The following is a 25,448-nucleotide window of genomic DNA, read 5'->3' as shown; positions in this document are numbered from 1 at the left end:
ATTGGTGGTTGTAGATTAAGGACCGCCCAGTGGCGGTGGCACCATTGTGTGTAGAGCACGGTGGGACCAACTAGCCAGTATTGTACACCAGTGCGCACGCTTCGAAGCCTTCACCACTAGTCTAGTGGAAGGACGTTTTCCAAGAATGTCCTTCCTGCGCCCCTACCTATCAAAGGGGGTAGTGATTGGGGTTGCAGGATTATTGGATCGTCTTTGTGTAGCTTGGGAGATGACAGAGTCCGGCTTAGGGTGTCCAATAAGGCAAGATGGAGAATCCTCAGGAGCCTTGTATTTCTTTTCAATACGAGGAAGCACTGGTGGTATGGTCGCTAGTGTCTTCATGATTTTCATGCCTTCCTGCCATATATAAATCAATAATTGGTGAGGTTTTCTGGTGTCCGCTTTAAAATCATATAAGATACATTATGTCTCCATTAAATTATGGAATCTTCAGGAGGAGAGTCTAATGGCAGGTGCGGAGGAGGGGAGGGTGTTGGTATGACATAACCCTCCCAAGGATGAAGGGGAATGCACCCTACTGAGTGGGACCCCAATGGGGAAAACATGGGCGATGAGTTTGTGCTTCGGGTCTGTAATAGCCTGATTGGGGGTGAGCCAGATGAGAGGAAGGGGAGAGGGATGACAGGTGTTGTTTAGAGTTTTATACTGATATTGATGGACAACCGGCCTGTAATAGATTCATAGTAGCATGTTGATGGCAAAATACTAATGCCTTTATAAGGGTCGACATACTGTTCTGAACGTAATTTGTATGCATAACGATGTTTATGTTTACCTGCTGAATCGTCTATGTATCGATCATTCTCACATATGCACCTGACGTGGCACTGTGTAAAATCAATAAAGTATGTTTTAATTTAAAAATCCTCCCAAAGATCTGGAGCAATGATTGGGTCTGGCAACTCACCCTCCTCTCTTTCTTTATCTGAAGAAGACGTACCCCTATGCCAGGGTCAGGTGTGGTTTGCAGCTGAATGACTAGTGGAACTGGTGGATCTAACTGAGGTACCGGCCGGTCGGGCTGATCCTTCTGCAATGGAAAACTCTGCCTGTAATCCGCTAGCATAGTCGCAAGTCCTGTATGAGAGATGGTGGCAGATCAACCATTTCTCTGGGACATGGGTCTAGCTGATAACCATACAAATGTTATTGATGACGTGGAGTCATTTAGCCCTGCTGATAACATTGCGGCTTATCATGGTAGTCTTCATCCTCGTCATCCTGACATTTCATATGCAGCTCCGATGAGCTGTAAGCTACAGCACAAAGACCATTGTCATCCTCATCAACGTAGCCCTCCAATAGATGCGACAGGATTAAAGGAGAAACTTTACCGAATTCTGGCATGGTCACCCTGATAATCTGAGCAACCCTCGACGGTGCAGACGTAACTGGCAGGAAAAATTCCATTTTGCTGACTGAGTCATCGTTGACGGTGCCCTCGTCAACAGTGCCCTTGTCGATAACGGAAGTTCAAATGATGTGGTCGCCGTTGACGGGACACTCGTCAGCGAGTCTGTCTTTGCCAACGGAACCTTTGTCGACGGGAGGGGGTTGAAGGTATTTGACAATGATGGAGCTTTCACCTTTGGAAAGCGAGACCTTTGTAGATGACACAGGAGCCAAGATTGCAATAGTCATCACAGTTGCTTTCGACGATGAAGCCAACAATGTTGAGTAAACGTCGTCAATGATGGTTTCTTATGAGAGTTTCGCCTCACAGGATCGGAACAGGAGGCTCTTAGGAGATGATCTTCCTTTATAGGCGGTGTAGAGGGCGGAGACAACGCAGGTTCTGAGGAATGCTTAGCTCTATTCCTTTTTTTCGAGCTCTTGGGAGTCCTTTACCTTCTCCTGAGGAACTGTTCTTAGATCTGTCCCTTTTATGAGATGTGGAGGACTTCTCACTCTCCTCATCAGATGAAATGCTCTGGTGCTTAGTGGTTCGAAGCAACAGCAGCAACCTTCCCTCTCTGTCCTTGAGGGTTTTAGATGAAAAGGTGAGGCAGATCGTCCATTCTCTCAACTCATGCTTTGGCTGAAGGCAATAAATGCACTCTTTATGTGGATTATCCACATGAACTCTATTCTTGCCACAGGTCTTACATAGGCGGAAAAGACCCCTCTTATCAGACATGATGTCCAGATTGAAGAAATTATAGAAGCTGAGAAAATATGGAGAAGCACTCAGGGAGACTCCCTACGATACAAAGCCCGGTGAACATCTGAGGGAATCTGCCTCAACTAGGAGTGTTCTAGAGGGTGCTGACAGCGGATTGGCTGTGTTACAACAATAGATCCTTTTTTTTCAATGGACATAGATAGGCTACTGATAAGATGGCATAGGGCCATTATAGCCTATTAAATTTATTAAACACTGCATGATCATTTTACCGTGGGACTCCCATCTCGACGATGGGAAATGATTCAAGCATGTGAATCTATGAAACATACCGCAACACTGGATAGCCAACGCATCGTATATAATATACAAACAAAATAAATTAATTCATCCTGTTTGTCTGAAGAAAACATGAAGGTTATGTGCAATTCAGTGAGGCTTTCATTAGTCAGAAACAGAAGGACAGAAACAGGTATATACAGCGGAAGTTTTAGAAGTGCCATTGTTTCCATTGTAATGCGAGTCGAACAGATGCGCATGTCGCTACAAGTACTACAGGGTGGCGAGCAGGGCAAGAGTCTAAGAAAAACGAAGGGGCTTTAACTTGAAGGCATTGTTTGTAGCATAAAATGCAATTCAGATTTTAACCCTTTAATTGCTGCCGTTGGCCATTGGCCGACGGCAGCACTACCTCCCCAGTGCTGCCGTCGGCCAATGGCCGACGCGGCCCCACCAGCGCACGGAAACGCCTGCACCGCGGCGGAATTACCGCCGCGGTTAACGGGTTAATATACAAAATAAATAAATAAAGCACCTAGTATCCTGAAAAATGGTTTGTGTTTTTAAAAACACGTCTTAATAACAACAAGATCGGCATGCCTGTGCTCACTATTTTCAGCAAACTGTTCATTGGCAGTCAGACAACGAAAGGGAGGGGTCATGGATTAAACAGGAAGAGCTTGCTTTTAAATTAGGCAGCTCTTATCTATCATTTCAGTTTATCCTAGCCTGCGATGCTATGAAGAGTTGGCAAGTCAAAAATCGAAAAACATGGCCAACCTTTTTGAATCCCATGTGGAAAAAAAAAGTTTTTTGCCCCTACAGATAAGAATGTCAAGCATACTAATGCCAATACAAAGATGCAGACAAGTCTGAAAAAGTCAGCTTGCTAGTGAATTGGCGGGCAAACAACTGGATGGAATAAGAAGTACAGGCCTATGATTCGGGGCAATAGAAAACAGGTATGACATTTCAGTATGTAAATTCTGAGTGTTAAGCTTTTCATTAAGGCTAGTTGATCTTTTTAGGTTACAAGAAAAAAAAATTGTGGTGATACAAGCGTACTCTATAAGATGGTGTGTATAGTCAATACATTTAAACATGTGGTTTCTCAATAATAAGCTAACACCACTTAAAAGCACCAACACCACTGAATGATTTTTAAGAATGTACCTTGCTGTCCAGAAGAAGGTTATCTGGTTTAATATCTCGGTGTATAAATCCCAATTGATGAATGGAGTCAATTGCAAGGACTGTCTCTGCAACATAAAACTGTGTTTCTTCTTCACTAAGTGTGTCTTTCTTCATTAAAAGAGTCATCATATCACCTGAAATCATACGTATACCAAAATAATTATTCAAAAATCCTTGCAACAGCAGTCCTAATGAAGTCTATGAGGAAACAGAAGCAATCACAAAGAATAATTTTATTTACATTAGTGTGCCAGGAAAAGTACAGTTTTATATTTTATTTACATTTTACTTTACGTGAAAGAACGAAATTATACACATGCACATTTTGATAACTACACAACAGGAAGTTATTCCAAAATATGAAATACAAAATTGCACAATTCTTCAAGCTTACAATTTAAAGAAACAGTATCAAACAGAGTTATAAATACTCAATTTCTTCCACATAACAATCAATAGACTAAAACCATGGACTTGCAATAACAATATAATGATGCAGTGGAGTGGTGTGGCTCACTGGTTAGAGGCGGCAGACCCGGAAGCAGAGGACGGCCCGGGACCAGGGTTCAATTCCCGACTCAGCAGGGTCGTGAACCAGGGTCAGCGGACTCGATAATTCTCGCCTCTGTGCCTACTCTAACCAGGGATCACACTCGGCAACTCTGGGCATTAGCTTGCCTCATCTCCACAACGGCCCCCCACAAACGCCGGGGAGGCCTGGTTTCACCTTGGAGATACCCAGGAGGGAACATCACACAGGGAAAGCCAGGACTGGTTCCCCAGCAGTCTATAGCGCCAGGACGCCTCCGGTTAGCAGTGCGCTTTACAAGACACACACATTTACATTTTACAAGTATAAAGAGTAATCCACAAGGAAAGAAGCTTAGAAGATGGCAGAACAGCTCAAATGGCACCAAAGGATGTTTACAGTAGGCAGGTAGGAAACTGGTGCGGATCGCTCTATTCCCCCTAGTGACCAAGACACAAATGCAGGGAAGAAGGCAAGATTAAGTACTGTAGTGTTTATAATGTTTTCCACACTCTATGGTCGTGAAGTGTTCTGATTTGCATCAGGGATGCCCTTTTGGAGTGCAAGGTTGAAAAGCATGTTATTTGCAAACTGATCTATATTGGAGGTGTTGGGTGAGGTGTATGAGGTTTGGCAATGGGCTCTAAACATAGTGCAGTGGTGTGCCAAGCTAAAGCATGAAGTGTTGCGGAGAATAGCTGCGGTTTCTGCATTTGGGCACCAACTCACCTAACATCCGGCCATTTTCTCCAAAAAGATTAGAAGCACAGGTTACTTGAGGTTCGATCTCTCGGTTGCCCAACTGTCGATCCAAGCCAGGATCTGAAAGCCAGGAAGTATTTTCAGCTTCCTGCACGTTATGTCATGACTTAGCGCTTCTCTTTTTACAGCCCTCCAGTGTCATAGGAGTGTTAGTTAATATCCAGTGTAGGCCAGTGACACTGCAGAAGCCACTGCCTTGGGCACTGTGGGCTACATACCTGCGTGTGTGCAGATGTTCATCAACGGCAGTGGTCCACCTTTTCCTAATCATCACAGGATTTGACAAGTAAGCCTTCCCCAACTAACCCCACTGTGAAAACCGGGAAATAATTGAGTGAAATGCAATACACAACACTCTCACTTAATATAATAACAAGCATTTACAATGCAATGGTCTCGGCATTGTTAAAGTTAAACTATTGGCATTGCTCATGACATTTTTATTTATGTTTTTGTTTTTAAAACATATATATAAAATGGCATTGTCATTTACAAGGCCAATAGCTTAATCTCTTGCAAATGCGAGACCTATTGCATTTGCACCCACACAAAGCAACCACACACACATACAGAGCCACCCACACAGAGCCACCTACACACAGAGCCACCCTCACAGACCCATCTACAAAAAAAGCTACACACACAGAGCCCAACACACACACACAGAGCCACACACACACAGAGCCACACACACACAGAGCCACACACAGTCAGAGCCACACACACACACACACACAGACAGAGGCACACACACACACACAGACAGAGCCACACCCACACACGCAGACAGAGCCACACACACAGAGCCACACACACACAGAGACAGAGCCACACACACACACAGAGCCACACACACACAGAGCCACACACACACACACACACAGAGCCACACACACACACACAGCCACACACACACACACACACACAGAGAGCCACACACACACACACAGAGAGCCACACACACACACAGAGCCACACACACACACAGAGCCACACACACACACAGAGCCACAAACACACAGAGCCACACACACACACACACACACACACACACACACACACACACACACACACACAGAGACAGACATCCCTCAATCTAGGTCAGCCACACGCCCATCTCTGCCCAGTAACGCCCCAGGGAAAAGAGGCAAGAAAAAACGCTCACAAGCAGGGAACAGAGGCAAGAAAATCGCGCACAAGCAGGGAACACAGTCAAGAAAAGCACGCACAAGCAGTGAACAGAGGACAAGGTGAGGTGGAAGGAGCGTAAGGCTACAGATCTTACCTCATTAACACAAGGTCGCCCTACCATTTCAGCGTTGGGGAACATCCGACCAGATTAGGCATGCAAGGCCGGTCCAAAAAACCAAGAGGAATACCGGGTTCTCCTCCAGGAATGGCGGCCACAATCAAGCATCCCGAGCTTCAGGGGAAGTGACAACGTCTGTCTCGGTAGAATATCCAGGGCAGGAGAATATAGGCTAGCAATGTACCCCTGTTATTTATTGGTCGGGCTACAGTTAGTAATGGGCAGCTCACTCAGGCGAGCGCAGAGTGCAATGGAAATAGATGGCGGACTGCTAGGGGGTGCGGCTCAGTCCAGAACCAATCACTACTCAAACTACTAGGGAAAGTAGAAGCAGGCTGTGGCACCATTTTAGGAGTAAAGTTAAACCAAAAAAACATGCCTTCGTGGAAATAATCTGGTGGGGATGACAATAAATTACCGAACGGGTCAAAAGGTGGAAAATAACATACTCAAATATATAATCTCAGTGACGGCAAGAAAGAAAAAACGTTATGTGAGACCACCAAGGTCTATAAACAAGCATCACTAGAGGGCAGATACTTACCTTCATTAGATGGCAGCAAAGCGAGCTCCGGCAGCAAAGCGGACCACGCCAAGCACACCACCATGTTTCTCCGGGGTGAAACAGGAATGCCTCGGAGGAACGCAGCCTTATTTTCTGATTCGTGGGCGTGCTTTTCTTTCTCTCCTCTTCCCATTGGCTGGAATGTAATATTCCAGCCAATGGGAAAAGGAGAGAAAGAACATGAAACAACAACCCCCGAATCCCAAAAAGATGGGGCTTAAACGGACAGACAGCCCTCTCCTCCAATGGCTGGCCTCTGTTTAGGAAGGCAGCCAATGGAGAAGAGGGGAGGGTTCAAGCCCCCACACTAAGAAACATAAGATCTCGACGGCGAGACTGCGCAAGCACAGCCTACGCAGGTGGAGACCTACAAAGGTGTGAATGAGGAAATGGGTGGAGGCTGTAATACTGCTGCCAGTGAAAGATCCTTCTAGTTATGTGTTTCCCCTGTGTGCTTCATGAGTTGTGCAACAGAGGTGGCCTGATGTGAGCTTTGTGCTTTGTATGAAGCCCCTTGCCTCGTGAAGTTTACCTTTCATCTCGTGTCATCCTCTTTCATCTTGGTTTGTGTTTATATTCAGCTGTTGCCTCCTGTGCGGTATTCATCTCGCTTTCTAGTGATGGTATCTTCATGTATAAGAATAATTGGTCATTACAACTGATTCTTGTCTTTGCTAAGCGTTGCACTGCCACATCCTGCCATGCCTTACTAGCTGTTTAGCTCTAAGCCACTGCTGTCTGTCCTGCAGCAGCTGAACCACTGAGACAAAGATGAGATAGATCAAAGGTCCACCATAGCACAAATGATCACGTTGCTGTATCAGCCGTCTGCCAACCTAACGTTTTTCTCCTCTTTTTTCATCTTAATCTAATCGCTCTCTTTTGCTTCCTTTTGCTCCCAGTCCAGTCTCCCTATTTCTCCTTCATTTCATCCTGAATCTTGAAAGCTCCTCAACCAATCTCCTGGTTTCCCTGTAGTGCAGCCACCAGTTCCCCTCTCCTTCCTTGCCTCTCAGATTGCTCTTTACTGAAATCACATCCTATTCCCTCCAACTAGCTTCTCATTCCTGGAAGTTTCCCTTTTATGACAGTCTTGATAGAAAAGTAAAAAGTAAAAATACATGCTGGAATCTACATGACTCTCCCTTGTTAGAGGTTGTAAGCACTAACGTATCTATATGACAAGAAGTAGACAATGTGAAAGGCTGGACAAAGGAAAGGGAAGGGGAAGGTGAGGTTTTTTCTTCCCCTCTCAAGCCCTGCCCATTTCTTCCATGCTTCTCCTAATAGACAGTTTGGTATTTACTCTTCCTGGTTGTGAGTACATTCATGCTCAATGTATGTTCGTGTATAACATTTTAATGCACCTACTAAGCACATAAGTCTTATTTGCTTTTATTGAAATGGAAGTTCTCTGAAATATTAAACATTTTCAGGATACAGTTGCAAAGTGTTGGGGACTATTAGGGACAGAAATGGCATAGAAGCACGTGGACACACAAGTGAGTTCAACTGAGCATGGAGTACCTGCAACAAACAGTAGCTAACAAAAATGCAATAAAGCTGTGGTTTTCTGCTGCCTGTAACCATATAGTGATTGCAAAGTGCTGCATCTGCAGTATCAAGGTACAAGCATCAACAGGACAGAAGGTAGACATAGAGTACCTTGTTGTTTACTGTCTGAAGACAGAACAGTTATGGAAATGTTTGACTTTAAAAGTTACACATCTTACACAAGAATACCGAGGTTCATTCACACAGAAGGATTTTTTATTTTTCACTTTTCTCCAGTGCTCATCATACAGAGCTCTTAAAATGCTACGATTACTCTCTAATCAAAATAATTGTCTGGAACATCTTTAGAACAATGTTTGGACCACCTAGCCCCCACTTTTACACAGTTCTCAGCAGCGAGTGTTTAACCCGATGAGCTTTCTTACCTGCTTGAAGCCACACCAAGCACCAAACACCAAAATAGGGCTTACGTACAGGGACCCAAAGTCCCAAATAGGTACTAGGGCACCTTCTGGCACAACCTTTTTTTTGCTGATACCACCACATTTGTTAGGTCTCGCCTATGCAGCGCGCAAGCGCTGCTTAGGAGGGACCCCATGAGAACCCTCCGGGCTTTTGCGAAAACTTGTGCATGTTCTTCACTGTTTCCAATGGGCCCTCGTGCATGTGCGGCGTTTGCCTTGCAGGAGCGAGCAGCTGCGCCATCAATTATCGCCCCCGCCGAGGCTCGCTCCCGTAAGGTAAACGCTGCAGATGCTTGCGGGCAGCGATGGTCTTTCAGCGCTTGTTGTTTTTCTGGCAGTAAGGGTGATGGGGCTCTCCTCTGGTTGTTTTCAGCTAAAGAAACCAGTAAAATGTTGTGCTCTTTTTCATTCTTTGGCTGTTTTTGGGGTGGCTTTGTTTGGGCCTGTGTGTAAAGGGGTCAGTAGTCACGTACTCTGGCTCTAGATTTGTCATCAACTGCAGCTAGGCTAGTTTCTTCGATCCTCTAATTAATTTTCTGCTGGAGTTTCAATGGTTGCAGTGAAATCCTGTGAGTTTGTGTAAAAAAGTGCGCTTGAATCCACCTTCCGTTTTGTTTCTAGAATTAATCAGCAAACTTTATTTAACTTTCGTAGTTCAGAACTGGGTTTCTCCAGCGCTATTCTGGGAATCAAAAAAGATATGTGTTGTCTGAATTTGTAATCCAATCCGTTTTGGATATATTATTTGATGCTTTAGCTTTGTACCAAAAATACTCACATTTTGGCTTTTCTGTTGATTTCGGGTATAGTGATAACCGAGTTTATATGTGTTTTCGTGCATGTTGTTTATTTTATTATAAATTAAACTGTGTTTCTTCTTTTAATTTGTAGTTGATTTTTTTCTCACTGAGTGACCTGGAATGCAATTTGAAGAATCCAGTTATCCCTGGATTAGAGGTAGTTAGTAGGCCTGGATAATTTCCAGGTTTTGAGGCCCCTTGTGAAAATATTTTTTGCGAACAGAGGGCAGAGGTGAAGGTCGGGGATGGCAAGTAATGTTAATCAGGATTTAGGTGATTGTCAATCTCGAACAAGCACCAGACGATCTAGCAGTGGGCGTTCCTGTCACAAGAACCCCATACTTGCATTGAGGGAATGGCTCCCTTGGTTGAAGTTTAATTGGATTGCAAGTACCAGAATTCAGTGCACTGGAGGATGAAAGCACAGGAGTCCAAATGTACTGTGATGTGGAGCTGCTCCGCCATGGTGTCTGCATCCTCTTACTGCTAGGTTAATGAACAGCTTCTAACTCCTCACATGCCTTGGCTAGGCTCGGCAGGTTTTGGATCAAGCTGCTGGGTTGGCTACCAGCTGTTTTCCTGGTTACTCTAGATCCCGAGGTTCCTTTTAGGCCACTTCTTTACTTCATGTTCCTATTGGCTTAGTACTTACTAGCGCCCTGAAACCGTTTTTTGGATGCTGTGCTTTAAAAATGCACCTATTGGCCTATACAAAATTAAGTTTAGCCTGCAGCAGAACATTACACAAATTCATACTAATTGTCGTGATTTCTGCAGGCACCTTGTTTGACTACCTCATTTTTGGGCCTGGCTTGACAACACAAGAGTCTGCAAGTCGTATTGTATCTGTAAAATATACATAAAGAACTCTTTCGCTGCCCTTAGATACGTTTTGCTCCCCCTAGATAGTATTGCTTCTCACCTCATGCTATTTGCTGTATCACGCCGCCTTCCAGGAAGTGCTTCCACTGGATTACATCTGATAAATACATTTACATATCAGTGTTTTTTCACTTTAAAATCTTAATCATCTTTGGGTATTCTTTCAAGAAAGAAATATTTTCTTGAGTACTTACTTTGCCATTATGAACAAAGGACTGAAACTATCCGGGTGTAATGAAAAATCAGGCCTGGGCACCTATTCACAATTTTAGGTCTGGGCTTGGGGATTAGTAAAGATCGCCCTAATATTCTTGCCATTCTGGGCTTGGTACTGTTTGTTTAGGGTAGTTTACTTAATTTAAAGTCCATGTTTGCTACGTCCTAGTCCTGACACATTGGTCTTAAAGGGATGTATCCATGCCTAATTTTCTGGAGATTAACTGAAAATGTAAAGGTTTGATTTACATATTCTGTATGTACTGGTTTGTTACGTGGATATTCTTTAATACTGGTATGAGTGTCCCCTACTGGACCAACTTGTTCTAGGCAAATCTCTGGCCACAGTCAGGTATACACATTATGCAGCGATCACAAGCTATCATGTGTGGATTGTGCTAGAACGTGCTTTGGTTTTTCATCGTCCTCCTAGTGAGTGCAGTTTAAATTTCCCCGTTGCAGAGATCAATACTTGATCTAGGGCAACTTGTCTCATGCGAGGTTCATCAATCATGTGTTCTCTCCTCAGAGCTTAGATTGTACTTTATCAGAAGTGAGATTCAAGCACTAGAACATCAAGTACCAGCATGCAAAGGATTGCAGACTGAACTTTCAAAAGTAGATGAATATCTCAAACCCGAGACCATGAATACTGGTCATTTTCCTCACATTGTAACACATTCTGTGATAATAATAATAAATAATGGCTCTGAACTGGGACAACACTTTTCAGTTCCAATAATTAAATAAATAAAAATCTTTCTGGGCCTTGTAGCGTTTGTCATACCATTTGCAGTAAATCACAATATTGCAATGCTTTGTAACTACAAATCTGTGTTGCAATCCTGGTTTTATGGGTGACGCACAGTAAATTGTGTGTGTCTTATAAATTGTGTGTGTCTTATAAAGCGCACTTCTACCCGCACCGCAGGCCTCGTAGCGCTATAGACCGCTGGGGAACCCGCCCTGGCTTTCCCTGTGAGATAGTCCCTCCTGGGAGTCTCCAAGGTGAAACCAGGCATCCCCAGCGTTTGTGAGGGGCCGTTGTGGATCACTATACATAGTTATCTAAAGCAAACTAAGGCTTACTCTTTATTAGACCTAATTAGCACTGCGTTCATCTGTTTAATGTCGAATACCTATTGTGTGCTATACCAGTCCTTTTATCAAAAAGGGGGATTAATAAGGCTTTTAGTCAGGTCCAGCATACTTGCCCAAATGATACGAAACAGAGTGGGTATGCAGTTCCTCAGGGTGAGAACAGAGAGATAGGGAGTGTTCAATACCCTTCGGGACAAGGTGGTGTTCTGGGGAGACATAGGAAGGGAAATTCTTCCTTTCGGAACTAGGGCACTCACACAGCCAGCCAGCTAGGTAGGTGTCATGCTTCATCATTGGGTCTGCTCCTCGTCGGGTCGGCGCTGCAGTACCCGATGGATGTGCACCCAATAATGGGGCTCTTTGGCGGAGATCTTTTGTTCCTTGCCATTTGGTGAGGTGTGGGTGAGGTGCCTAGGCTAGTGTATATGTAGTGTGAAGAAGGTAAGATTAAAACAGGTTGGGTAGTCTAAAATGTGACTTTAATGAGATGGTTCCCACCTGATTAAAATAAATCTAGAGTGGCAACTTTTATCAAACTATTTAGTTTAAGATTCTAGCGCTCTGCGTCCACGTACATCTGGTAGGAGATATGCATCTGCTGTAATAGTTCAGTTAGGAGTTCGACTTAGAGGTTGAATAGCGCAGGGGATAGAGTCTAGCCTTGAGGTACTCCTAGTGGATTTGGGGATGAGAGAGAAAGATTTTTATTAACCATAAACCTTTGCGTTCTGTTTTCTAGAAAGGATTTGAACCGGTGAAGGTCTGTGCCCGATGGTCACTAGCCTCTTTTGCCATGATTAACCGTGTCTAAGGCGGACGAGAGGTAACGCAGGACTAGTATACAGGTTTCAGTTTGGCTTGATTAATGCATATGAAGTTCTCGTAAATTCATTAGACAACGTGCGCCTTGACCACGACCTTTCCCTCAAACAGCACAGCAACATGGTAGCTGGCTCATGCTTCCACACCATCAGCATGATGCGCAGAATTTTTCCCCTGCTACCGGATTCCTTCAGAAAAACTCTGGTGCAAGCCCTTATATTGAGTCGTATCGACTACTGTAACGGACTGCTCCTCTCTGCTAATGAAGGAGTTCTGGATAGGCTCCAGGTGGTCCAGAATACGGCAGCTCGCCTTGTCCTAAACGCCCCCCCCAGAACAGCATCAAAGCCTCTACTACAGAAACTACACTGGTTGAGTATTCGACAAAGAGCCAAGTTTAAGATATGTTGCATTATCCATAAATGCTTAAACGGACATGGCCCCACATACCTGGAGCAGAAATTTATCCCCTACACTCCCTCCAGATCTTTGAGATCTACTGAAAATTTTCTGTTGGCAGTGCCTCGTGTAAAAAAAGCCAGACACGGAGGGAAAGCTTTATCTGTTGCAGGGCCCACACTGTGGAACAAACTTCCTCTGGCCCTTAGGCTCTGCACAGACCATTTAAAATTCAGGAAGCAACTAAAAACTCTGCTGTTCTCTGATAAAATCTAGCTCCTGCCCCTCATCTGCATATATATTTAAACTCTATTTGGTATCACAGCGCAGAGATACTCCGGTTGGAGTCGATTCCAGCGCTATAGAAACCCATAAATAAATAAATAAAATAAATGTGGTATAGGAAGTTGGAAATGCTTTGCTCGTTCACTAGAGGTTGAGCTGATTGCGGTCCATGTAAATCTGCATAATCAGGCCCATGGAGTAGATCACAGGCACAAATGTGGTGACAATCACATAAAGAAGCTGCAACATGCACCTCCAGACAACTAATGGCATCAGATTTCACGCGGAACATACAGACCAGGTCAGCCTTGGAGTGGCTTCTGCAAAAGGTTCAGATTTCGGTGAGGTTTATTATTAAATAATACATAGATACATAGATATTAAATAGTAGGCTTGTGGCCATGTGGAGCTGTGGCACCTAGGCCCCCGGGGAGCTGTGGCACTACAGCCAGGGCTACTGACGCTGGAGATCACGGTTCGATCCCTGGCTCCAGCAGCAGGGGTCTGCCCAGCACCATGTGACTCTGGGCAATAGCTCGCTTAATCTTCCCAACGGCCCCCAGCGCTGAGATAACCCTTTGGTGGTGATTTGTGCTCTATACAAGTACTGGATTTACATAACAATGTGCGAAGTAAGGACTATATTGGTTCAGATCATAACTTGCTGACTGCAAGGTGGTGAAGGAGGTATGCCATGTAATCTGTAAACACACCAGTTTAATTCAGTAGTGTATTGTGATCCATGGATTGACGACTGAAGACAGATCTATTAATATGAAGGATGATTTCTTGTTTACAGCCAGTGAGGCATAGTTCTACTCTAATATTAGCAAATGTGGATTTTGTATCCGTTGAAGACGTGATAGTTTATTGATAGTCCTGAAACATTTAATTAATTTCCATTTATTCCTTTATCATTCTCATAATGTCCATTTACATAATCTTGCTGGGATAGGAGGGTCGGAGATCAAGGTTGGACATTCAATTTTGTTAGTGCAGTCATGAGTATGGGGCTGCCGATGCAAGAACTGCTGCAAGGCTGAGTGACTCCCTCTTCTCTGACTCCCATGTAAGCAGCAGAAATCATCTAACACAGGGATTGATGGGCACTTAACTTTAGAAGGTGTGGTGCCTTGGGTTATGTTGAGGGACTACAACCAAAGGGTTTTTCAATGCTAAGGAGCAGGCATGACTGTAAGAGAAATGACCTGCTGATCATTCATGGCAGATGGGGTTCTGGTCTAGGAGAGTTAGGCAAGACCCAGGGAGTGCTAGACACATCTGACCAGACTACTAAGTACGTACGACACAGGAACTGCAGAAGTGAGGTAGAAAAGCATGAAGGGCAGATGACTGGGTGTTGATTCACTGAGGAAATGTGCTGAATAAAGCAGAATGTAATCCAGATGATCAGAGCCAGGGAGGCAAATAAGAAACAATAGTGGGAAATTCAAGTCTGCAAGGCAGTAAAATGTTTTATCCAGGATGAGGGAAGAGAACAGGGGGATGGAAAGGCCGGGGAGCGATTGTTATACAATTGAAATCCACCACTTACCTATGATGCTGGAGATCTACGATTGTGGGGATAGGATTCTCAATGTTTTCCATGTAGGAGAATGTGGAAAATACTGTGAGGCCAGGATCCGTACAGTGAGTAAGGCATGCAATTATAGGAGTGTTGCAGAGCATCTGCACTTTTTCTACTGTACTATTAAGTACAAAAGGGGTACATGGCTCTATTTGGAATTGATCAAAGAAGGCAGCAAACTTCAGTATTTATCAACATATTCTGTACTTGATACAGTCCATCATTTGACAGCATGGAAGAGTTAAAGTTTTGCTGACACCTTTCCCAAATGACCTCAAAGTGCTAAGGATCAATGTTAAAGGCAAACCTATCAAGTGAGAATGGAATCTTTACTCACCCCAAAGTTAGCTAGGACCTGTGGAGTGCTGAACTGCTCCCATGATCACCTATAATGTATAACTTTTATATTATATCCCAATGCCTCACTCTTCTAAAGAGGGTTAGTTTGTTACTTTTTGGAAACATCACCCATATTTACCTCTGCTTTTCTTCAGATATGTGAGACAGTGCTGTTCTGGAATCTGGTTACCCGCAGCTGGCAATTCTGAATGAGTGTAATCTGGCCAAAGCTTAATGCTTTAGAGACAGAACGTGGGCAACATTCAGGCCGCCATGACACAGCCACAGAGCGAGAATCTTTTTATTATTGGGCAGGTAGGTCTGCCTCCCGAAAAAGGTGAGAAATTAAGGAGCCCCACTTTATCAGAATCGAAGGCTACTAGTACAGTTAGAACATAGTGCCTCTGCCTGCAAGCCATGCTAATTAAGGAATGTGCTATGGTCCTTGGTCCCTTAATGCATTCTAGCTTAGGAAACTGAAACATGTACTATGAAGTGTTTTAGATTTTCTATGTTCCACGACTTCAGCAGGTTCAAGTGAAGCAGCACATCTGGCATGTAGGCTGAGGAACAGCGTTGGAGTTTACATTTCTGCATTGGTTATGGAGGAGGCAACATTTATCAAGGTGACAGTCATGCCGTTTGAGCAACTTGACGTCTTCCACGTTTCTTGCTATGTTACTGGTATGACATTGATATCTCAAGCTCTTAATCCGTGGGCAAGCCACCTGCAGGAGATCAAACACAGGCCAACAACTATATGCTTGTTTAGCTCCACAGATCTTTGACGGTACAGACTTGCTTCTGCACTTATATTTCTCCTTTTTTGGTCAGAGTATAAAGCTCCCTCAATGGAACCCGTACGTCTCGGCAGTCTTAAAGGAAGTTTAATACTTTTGCATTGCCTTAGCGTCGGCTTCGAACAGGGTGGGAACGTGTGTGACGTAGAAGCAACTGATGCAGGGGAAGCCCAAGCCTTTGTAAACCACACAAAATTAATAATGTTAATTATACCTACACGTCATTAATGAGAGGAGCTATATTTCTTTTTCTAAAACCAATACAAATATTTGATAAGAAGGTGTCTGAACCTTTTAAGTGTGCTTATTGTAACTGTAAATGTAATCATTTAATCAATAAAAAGTATAAAGCCTGGGCGATTGATTCACAGGTCCTTAGAACACTTCTTTTATAACTATTTACACACCAGAGTGGACCACTGCATTACATGCTTTGATTTTAAATGCACCTAAACTTTTATATGCACACATCCTACTGGCTAATGCATAGGTTACTTGCTCACGTACCTAGCATTAGAGTCCCAAAGGCAGCAGCTCATGCAGGCTCTTCTTTGTAGGGCTGCAAAGCCAAACATGTGCCCGCCTTAAATCTTGTACTGAGTAATTACTGCTGACAGCTGGCTTTTGGGATCATCCAGAAGATGTTCTGCAGTATACAGACAGAGTAGAAAGGGAATGAGGGGTGTCTTGGCTCGTAAAGGAGCAATTTATCCCTTCCCGAAGGAATACTCTCAACACACAACTTTATTGTGAAGCGCATGAAACATTCAAAAGGGTAAAAGAGATCTTGGAAATCTAAACAACGACCGAGGCCTGTGACACAACAGTGCTTATGAAAGCAGGTCTGTAGTATTAAATGTAAAGCACCGAGTGCGCTCTGATTCCATGCCCATCTGAATTTAATAATAGCAGAGGCTTGTTTACACTATCTTAATGTATTGAAGCGGTTCACCTTATTTAATGGTCTATGTACATTTACATGGGAATTCGACAGTACCAAGTATATGTTCTAACCCTGTTAATTCAAAGGTTGCTAGTAAACCTCAGATGAGACATGTAAGGTTAAGCTTCATCAAGACAAAAATGATTGCATGCACCATGTTTTAGATGGGTGAGTTTGCTCCTGTGCAATGTGACCACACTTTAGTGTATAACATGCAGGAACCGGAGTCACTGAATCATGCTAGCCTGGCTGATGACTGGGGGTGAGTTTCTGAAAAGTTTCAGCACTCCGTCCATCATCTCCTTGTGTTAACTTTCTACAAGACGTAAATCCTACCTCTATTGTAAACCTATCAAACAAAGAACTAACCACACATGAAAAATCTGTCTTGGAATTAGGCTTGAAATTCGTGCCAACGACCAACGCAGATTTAACCAATTTGAAAATTGAAGCTTTGGAATTTTGCCGCAAACTAAGATTGAAGGCATTTTTCCACAACAAAGAAGACACCAGAGCAAAGGAACCCTCGAACCTCTCCAACAAATCCACATTCATTCCTCCAACATACACAATACCCAAGGAAATAATAGCCTTCGAACAGATAGTTCTTTCCTCCATCACACAGTTGGGCAAACAAAAGATGTTTCTGAAGAGAAACATCACCAGAGAACAACAAACAGCACTAAACAATCTCCGTAACGATGAAACGATAGTCGTAAAACCCGCAGACAAGGGGGGCACCTTGGTGGTTTGGGCTAGGGATAAATACATTGCAGAAGCCAACAGTCAAATAAAAAACACAGAGTGGTATAGAGAACTAAAAGAAGATCCAACTTCACAAATAAAAGCAGAAATACAGACCAAACTAAAAGAGGGACGTGAAAAAGGAATACTAGGAGCAAAAGAATTTGAATATCTAGACAAAAAAAGCCCCCGCATTCCAGTCATTTATTTTCTACCGAAAATACATAAGAACCTGACTGAGCCACCCGGAAGACCCATTGTCTCTGGGTATGACTCAATATTGGAACCACTGGCTAAATATGTGGATGTTTTTCTGAAACCATTCATGCCTGAAGTTGCATCATACCTCAAAGATACCATGGATTTTATTAACAGAGTTGAGGATGTCCCATTTGATGACAGTGATGAACTCATGGTATCCTTTGATGTCACTTCCCTATATACCCAAATCCCGCAAGAGGAAGGATTAGAAGCAATGGAATATTTTTTAGAAACACGACCCAGACCACAAAGAGTCCCCACCGATTTCATACTTGACCTAGCGAGGATAGCCCTCAAAAGAAATTATTTCAGGTTCATGGACGCGTTCTACGTGCAGTTGAAGGGGACCGCCATGGGGTGTCCTTATTCCCCGGAAATGGCGGTCCTCTTCATGGCCCTGTACGAGGAGCGCTTCATTTACCGGAACAATCTATACAGACCAAACATAACAACATGGTATCGCTACATAGAGGATATCTGGTGCCAATGGAATGGGTCTGAAGAAATGCTTGCCCAATTCCATCAGTGGCTGAACACCAGACATCCTGATATAAAATTCACAATGACATATAGCACAACATCCCTTACCTTCTTAGATGTTGTAGTTTTCCCACAAGACAGCAAATTGACCACTACTCTCCACCGCAAGATAACGGACAAAAACACCATGCTTCATTATGAAAGCTACCATCCTAAAAGCTTAAAAGCCAACCTCCCATATGGCCAAATGTTGAGAATACGAAGAAACTGTTCCCGGAAAGAAGACTTCACTGTACATTCTCAAATATTAAGTAACCAACTAAGTAAGAGAGGGTATCCCAGTAAATTGTTAAAACATTCAATCACACTGGCCTGGCATACGCCACGAGAAGAACTGCTCAAGAAAAAGGAGACCAAGCCAATAGAGAGGCCAGTCTGTGTAACAACATTCGGGCCATACACAAACAAACTGAAGACAAATATTTTAAAAAATTGGCACCTGATCTCTAACTCAGAAGTTCCAATGGAAAAACCATTGTTCGCACTAAAGAAAAACAAAAGCATAGCACAATACGTTGTGAGAGCGGACTTGGGAGTTAGCCAGGCCAAATCTGATTTACGTACTCTATGGAAGCTCCAACCAGTGAAAGGCCATCATAAATGTGGCTCCTGTGTGTCCCATGCCAACACAATAGAAGGGGAGGAGTTTCAGTTCAACTCAGTGAAATGGCTTCATAAGGAATTTACAAATTGCAAGACAAGCAATGTTATATACGCAATCATTTGTCCTTGTCCCAAACTGTACATTGGGAAAACCACTCAACGAATAAACTAGCGAGTGGCGCAACACCGATCCAGAATCAGACACAAGGTGTTGACTGCCCCTATGGTAGAACACTTTACAGAGCATAAACATACAGAGAAAGACTTTAAATGGACTGTTCTTTCAGCAATAAAAATTCCCCCCCCCCGCCCCCCGCAGAGGAAATGTCGATGCCATGTTGATAAAAAAAGAGGCATACTTAATCCTTAAATTTAACTGTGTGGTGGATGGAATGAACGAAATGTCCGAACTGCAACGATCAGCTACTGAGCCCCCTGCCCCCCTCACCACCGCCACGTAAATAAGTGCCAGCCTTCATCCACAACATAACTTGATCCCACAGTGCGGCTGTCAACACCGGCGAAAAACTTGAAAGTCCCCAAAGACCACAAGTCCCACTATGCACAGCAGCATACAAAAGGTTCAAACCAGTTCCGGTGGACCGTTTAAATAACATCAGTTGACTCGCGGTAATTGAAACGCCAGTCATGCGGAGATACGGAGAAAGCTAAAGCGGACCAGTTCAGAGTAAAAGGAGGTAAGAATCATCAATAAATGCCTCAAACTTTGATCTGAGCAGCACCGAAAATATAATAAACAACAAAATTCAATATTTCAGGGACTCCCCGTTAAATCGAAGAAAACTCAGCGAAGCAAAACCGCATGTGCAGAAAACACTCCTCCTGTCTCTAAGTAAGTGTTAACGCTGCAGGGAAACAAAAGTAAACACGCACTCGAATTGAGTTTTCTGACTGAATGTTTTTTTTTCAAATTCAACAGCATTCAGCATCCCCGAACTGATAAGAACCACACATTGAAAAATGTACCTTTAGAGACTCATCTATCTTTGGTCAAGTAAGTGCTGGCACCCCCTTAATAACAGACCGATTAATGTCATCTATCGTGTAGTATAAAATCCACACAAGTGGTGAGAAGGTCAATAGTAAGCCACTTTCTGATTCACTACCTAGGCAATGGAAAAAGCGAAGGATACACAGATGCCCCTTGCAAGAAAGTGACGGAAAAAGAACGCTTTGAAGAATGAGGTAAAGCCCCCTTCTTTCCTTAGAAAAGTCTAAGAGTCCAACATTTCAGATAATAGGAGAAGTTAAACATTCCCAAAAATTTTTACACCGTAGGTACACAGCTCAGCCCTGAGGAAGAACCGTGGTAACTGAATAAGGGTTTGGAAACGCGTCGGCTGTCCCAAGGGAATCCACACCATGGCGGTTACAGGATTAATAAAAATCCACAATCACAAATAGGGCAATCTAAATGTAATTCGGGAACTATAAAATCCGAAAGGCCCATTGTGTTTAGTCTCATTTATTGTGTACATTATGATTTCCAGAGAAACTAGTATAGGTGTACCATATTGAGTTGTTTTATCACCACAATTGAATGTAATCCACATGTTTAACTGATATTGAATGTTATCATTTATGCATTTATTTAGTATCATTTACATGATTTCTGTCTGTCTCAACCGTTTTAATTGTTACGGTCAGTGAAAACCTCTGACGTTTGGAATAAATGTAAATAATTTGAAATGTAAAATATTGTATGAATACAAAAGCCTTCGGAATCTGTGAAACGAAGGCCCAGAACTGCTAAATAAAGAGCAGTTTTGCACAAAATTCGAGCCCTGGCAACCCCATTTTGTTATAACGACTGATTGTCCAGCCAGGACCTGTAGGACAAAACCCCCCCTAGTGCTAAAACTTTCTACAAGTGGCATTTCAAAATTGTAATTCAAAGTCCAACTTTACCATGAGTTAAGTTTTCACTCGAATTTCAAAAACACCAAACATGAACTGGGGTTACTGGCTTCCATTAGGAAATGATACTTTATTAAATGTAATAAGGTATCTCTAATGTTAGTCTATGGGAGGGGTAGGCCTCGTAGTAGTAAATAAAGAGTTTTTCACTACGAGAACCTGAAAAACCTAAAAGTATACATCCAATTCTTTTAATACACAGTAACCTGTCATGGGGTGTCCAGGACCTACCCTAGGGGTGAGATATGTATGAACAAGCATTTGCAATGCAGTAGGTCTCGCATTAGGAAAGTGTGAGCTATTGGTATTGTAAATTACACATTTGTTTAATATGTGTTGGCTTTGAAAATATATAAATTAATAGCATAGTTATTCACAAAGCCAATAGCTTGCACTTTCCTAATGCAAGTCCTATTGGCTATGGCAATGCTTGTTGGTAGTAAGCAATGACAGTTCTGTTGTGGTGCTGAGTGATGCTGTGGTTGGGCTGAGTGATGAGGTGGTGCCCCCGAGTGATGAGGTGGTGCCCCCGAGTGATGAGGTGGTGCCCCCGAGTGATGAGGTGGTGCCCCCGAGTGATGAGGTGGTGCCCCCGAGTGATGAGGTGGTGCCCCCGAGTGATGAGGTGGTGCCCCCGAGTGATGAGGTGGTGCCCCCGAGTGATGAGGTGGTGCCCCCGAGTGATGAGGTGGTGCCCCCGAGTGATGAGGTGGTGCCCCCGAGTGATGAGGTGGTGCCCCCGAGTGATGAGGTGGTGCCCCCGAGTGATGAGGTGGTGCCCCCGAGTGATGAGGTGGTGCCCCCGAGTGATGAGGTGGTGCCCCCGAGTGATGAGGTGGTGCCCCCGAGTGATGAGGTGGTGCCCCCGAGTGATGAGGTGGTGCCCCCGAGTGATGTGCCCCCAGGTGAAGTGGTGGTGCACCCGGGCGAAGTGGTGGTGTCCTAGAGTGAAGTGGTGGTGTCCTAGAGTGAAGTGGTGGTGTCCTAGAGGGAAGTGGTGGTGTCCTAGAGTGAAGTGGTGGTGTCCTAGAGTGAAGTGGTGGTGTCCTAGAGTGAAGTGGTGGTGTCCTAGAGTGAAGTGGTGGTGTCCTAGAGTGAAGTGGTGGTGTCCTAGAGTGAAGTGGTGGTGTCCTAGAGTGAAGTGGTGGTGCTGTGTGGCGTGCAGCCGTGTGTGGCGTGCGGCCGTGTGTGGCGTGCGGCCGAGTGTGGCGTGCGGCCGAGTGTGGCGTGCGGCCGTGTGTGGCGTGCGGCCGTGTGTGGCGTGCGGCCGTGTGTGGCGTGCGGCCGTGTGTGGCGTGCGGCCGTGTGTGGCGTGCGGCCGTGTGTGGCGTGCGGCCGTGTGTGACGTGCGGCAGTGTGAGGCGTGCGGCAGAGTGAGGCGTGCGGCAGAGTGAGTTGTGCGGTAGTGTGCAGCATGCAGCAGTGTGAGTAATGCAGCAGTGTGCGGCGTGCAGCAGTGCGAGACGTGCAGCAGTGCGAGACGTGCAGCAGTGTGTGGTGTGAGGCGTGCAGCAGTGTGAGGCGTGCAGCAGTGTGAGGCGTGCAGCATTCTGAGGCGTGCAGCATTCTGAGGCGTGCAGCATTCTGAGGCGTGCAGCAGTGTGAGGCGTGCAGCAGTGTGAGGCGTGCAGCAGTGTGAGGCGTGCAGCAGTGTGAGGCGTGCAGCAGTGTGAGGCGTGCAGCAGTGTGAGTAATGCAGCAGCGTGCAGCAGTGAGTGGCGTGCAGCAGTGTGAGGCGTGCAGCAGTGTGAGGCGTGCAGCAGTGTGAGGCGTGCAGCAGTGTGAGGCGTGCAGCAGTGTGAGGCGTGCAGCAGTGTGAGGCGTGCAGCAGTGTGAGGCGTGCAGCAGTGTGAGGCGTGCAGCAGTGTGAGGCGTGCAGCAGTGTGAGGCGTGCAGCAGTGTGAGGCGTGCAGCAGTGTGAGGCGTGCAGCAGTGTGAGGCGTGCAGCAGTGTGAGGCGTGCAGCAGTGTGAGGCGTGCAGCAGTGTGAGGCGTGCAGCAGTGTGAGGCGTGCAGCAGTGTGAGGCGTGCAGCAGTGTGAGGCGTGCAGCAGTGTGAGGCGTGCAGCAGTGTGAGGCGTGCAGCAGTGTGAGGCTTGCAGCAGTGTGAGGCGTGCAGCAGTGTGAGGCTTGCAGCAGTGTGTGGCGTGCAGCAGTGTGCGGCAAGCGGCAGTGTGAGTAATGCAGCAGCGTGCAGCAGAGTGTGGTGTGCAGCAGTGTGAGGCGTCCAGCAGTGTGAGGCGTCCAGCAGTTTGAGGCGTCCAGCAGTGTGAGGGGGCAGCAGTGTGAGGGGGGCAGCAGTGTGCAGCGTGCCGCAGTGTGAGGCGTGCCGCAGTGTGAGGCGTGCCGCAGTGTGAGGCGTGCCGCAGTGTGAGGGGGGCAGCAATGTGAGGCGTCCAGCAGTGTGCAGCAGTGTGAGGTGTGCGGCAGTGTGTGGCGTGCGGCAGTGTGAGGCGTGCGGCAGTGTGAGGCGTGCGGCAGTGTGAGGCGTGCGGCAGTGAGGCGTGCGGCAGTGTGAGGCGTGCGGCAGTGTGAGGCGTGCAGCAGTGTGAGGCGTGCAGCAGTGTGAGGCGTGCAGCAGTGTGAGGCGTGCAGCAGTGTGAGGCGTGCAGCAGTGTGAGGCGTGCAGCAGTGTGAGGGGTGCAGCAGTGTGAGGGGTGCAGCAGTGTGAGGGGTGCAGCAGTGTGAGGCGTGCAGCGGTATGAGGCGTGCAGCGGTGTGAGGCGTGCAGCCGTGCGAGGCGTGCAGCAGTGCGAGGCGTGCAGCAGTGCGAGGCGTGCAGCAGTGCGAGGCGTGCAGCAGTGCGAGGCGTGCAGCAGTGCGAGGCGTGCAGCAGTGCGAGGCGTGCAGCAGTGTCATTTTCTCCCCACTAGCTGTGTCCAGAGCTCGCTAAAGAATGTGAAGGTAGAAATACCCACAGTAGCTGGACAGGCTGTGAAATCGTGATCGTGCACTTGGCTACACGTGGTTTTGTTTACCGCCTTATCGGTGATCTCTGACCCCATCGTTTTAGAGTATCCACCAATGCCAGGAGCTCGGGCCAAGAATCTGCCTCACAGCAACAATAAATGTGATTTTTGGTTCATCAATCATGCTATTTTACCACAGTCTTGGAACCAGACGGGCTAAAGGCAGCAAGGGCCAGACGGGGCTAGGGTAGGATGTGGCGCTGGCGGCTGATGTTGAGAAGGTTCCTGAAAAAAAATGTTCAAGTGGAACATAAACTGAGCTTCTGCCTTACAGAAGCAGACCTCTTTAGAGAAACGTGACACGGTTGAATTAGAAATGCTCCGACCCAATTACATGTTCCCTCAATCCTAGGTAGTAAAAACACGAAAAAGACAATGGAAACAGAGATTCTGTGGTAAATACCCACTTCAAGGCCTTCGTCATAAAGTCTCACTGAATGACATGGAATCTCACACAATAGAACACATTTTCACCAATTAGGTGGCAGTACCACAGGCTTTAACCCAGCCTCATTCATTAGTTCCAGTCTCTCCCTCCCTCCACCTGGTGCCTTTACTCGTCGGGCCTGCCTCACTCCTTGGGGCATTGGCATATTCACTGAACTGAGTGATTTGCATTGGAGCACCTGATCTCTCAGTCAGGCACTATCACATCCTGAAGCCCAGTGTCACTCACTGGGCGCCAGTAAGGCTCGCTGGACCACAGGCACCCTCCTGGCCAGCCTTGGTCTCTGCATGTATGTAGTGCGTATAGGTACTTGTCCAGCACAAGCCTAGTTGGAGCAGGGCTCTAGTCCTAAACAAGCCATTGAATAAGAAGTCATCAAATGACAGTAAAAGCCAACCAATGGTAAACAATGGGAGGACATTAAGCCCACTGTAAATTCAAGGGAAGCTGGGTCTTTTGCACCTTCGTGGGTATGGGTGACATCAGAGATAACTCAAACGTTGCTCCCTCTGTCTACGTGATGCCACTCAGAACCCCCAGCTGAAAAATATTCCCATATGCCCATCTATGATTATATATGTTGCATCTTATCTGCTTTTAAATAAAGGAACTGCGTTTTGTAATAATGGGACTAAGGGGTGTGCAAAAACACAAACCGTAGTTACTCTTGTTTTTTCCTTTTTGTACATTCTAGCATGAGTGGAAATGGAGCTGACTGTCACGTTTTTATAGCCTAAGTCAGCTCTGTGGAATTTAAAGCGGTGATCAGACACCTCCGTGGCAAGCGCTCAACCAGCTGAGCTAGCCTGGTCAGGCTTATTCGCAGTGTTCTTTACATTTTACAGGTCTCCACTGTCTCCCACTGGCTCAATACATAGCAAACTGGAGTAAAGTGATTGATATCACTTGATGTGACTAGCGTTGCCGAGGGCTGATAGCGTAAACTGGAAGATGTCAAAATTCTATTGAGTGGCACCCCTGAGCATTATTAAGAAAAGCTCTGCTCGCCCAG

At 45.5% G+C, this 25,448-nt stretch overlaps 1 protein-coding gene across 1 annotated transcript in view; it reads right to left on the bottom strand.

The window, feature by feature from the left end:
- STK38 (serine/threonine kinase 38) overlaps positions 1–25,448 on the bottom strand; it is a 395,034-nt gene that overhangs the window by 253,602 nt on the left and 115,984 nt on the right. Inside the window, exon 6 of the mRNA XM_086923099.1 lies at positions 3,596–3,750. Within this exon, the coding sequence (XP_086779225.1) occupies positions 3,596–3,750 (155 nt within the window). The remainder of the gene's footprint in view (positions 1–3,595; positions 3,751–25,448) is intronic.

The sequence above is a fragment of the Lissotriton vulgaris genome, chromosome 5, assembly GCF_964263255.1.
Source record: "Lissotriton vulgaris chromosome 5, aLisVul1.2, whole genome shotgun sequence".
Taxonomy (NCBI): domain Eukaryota; kingdom Metazoa; phylum Chordata; class Amphibia; order Caudata; family Salamandridae; genus Lissotriton; species Lissotriton vulgaris.
This window is presented reverse-complemented; position numbering and strand designations above follow the sequence as displayed.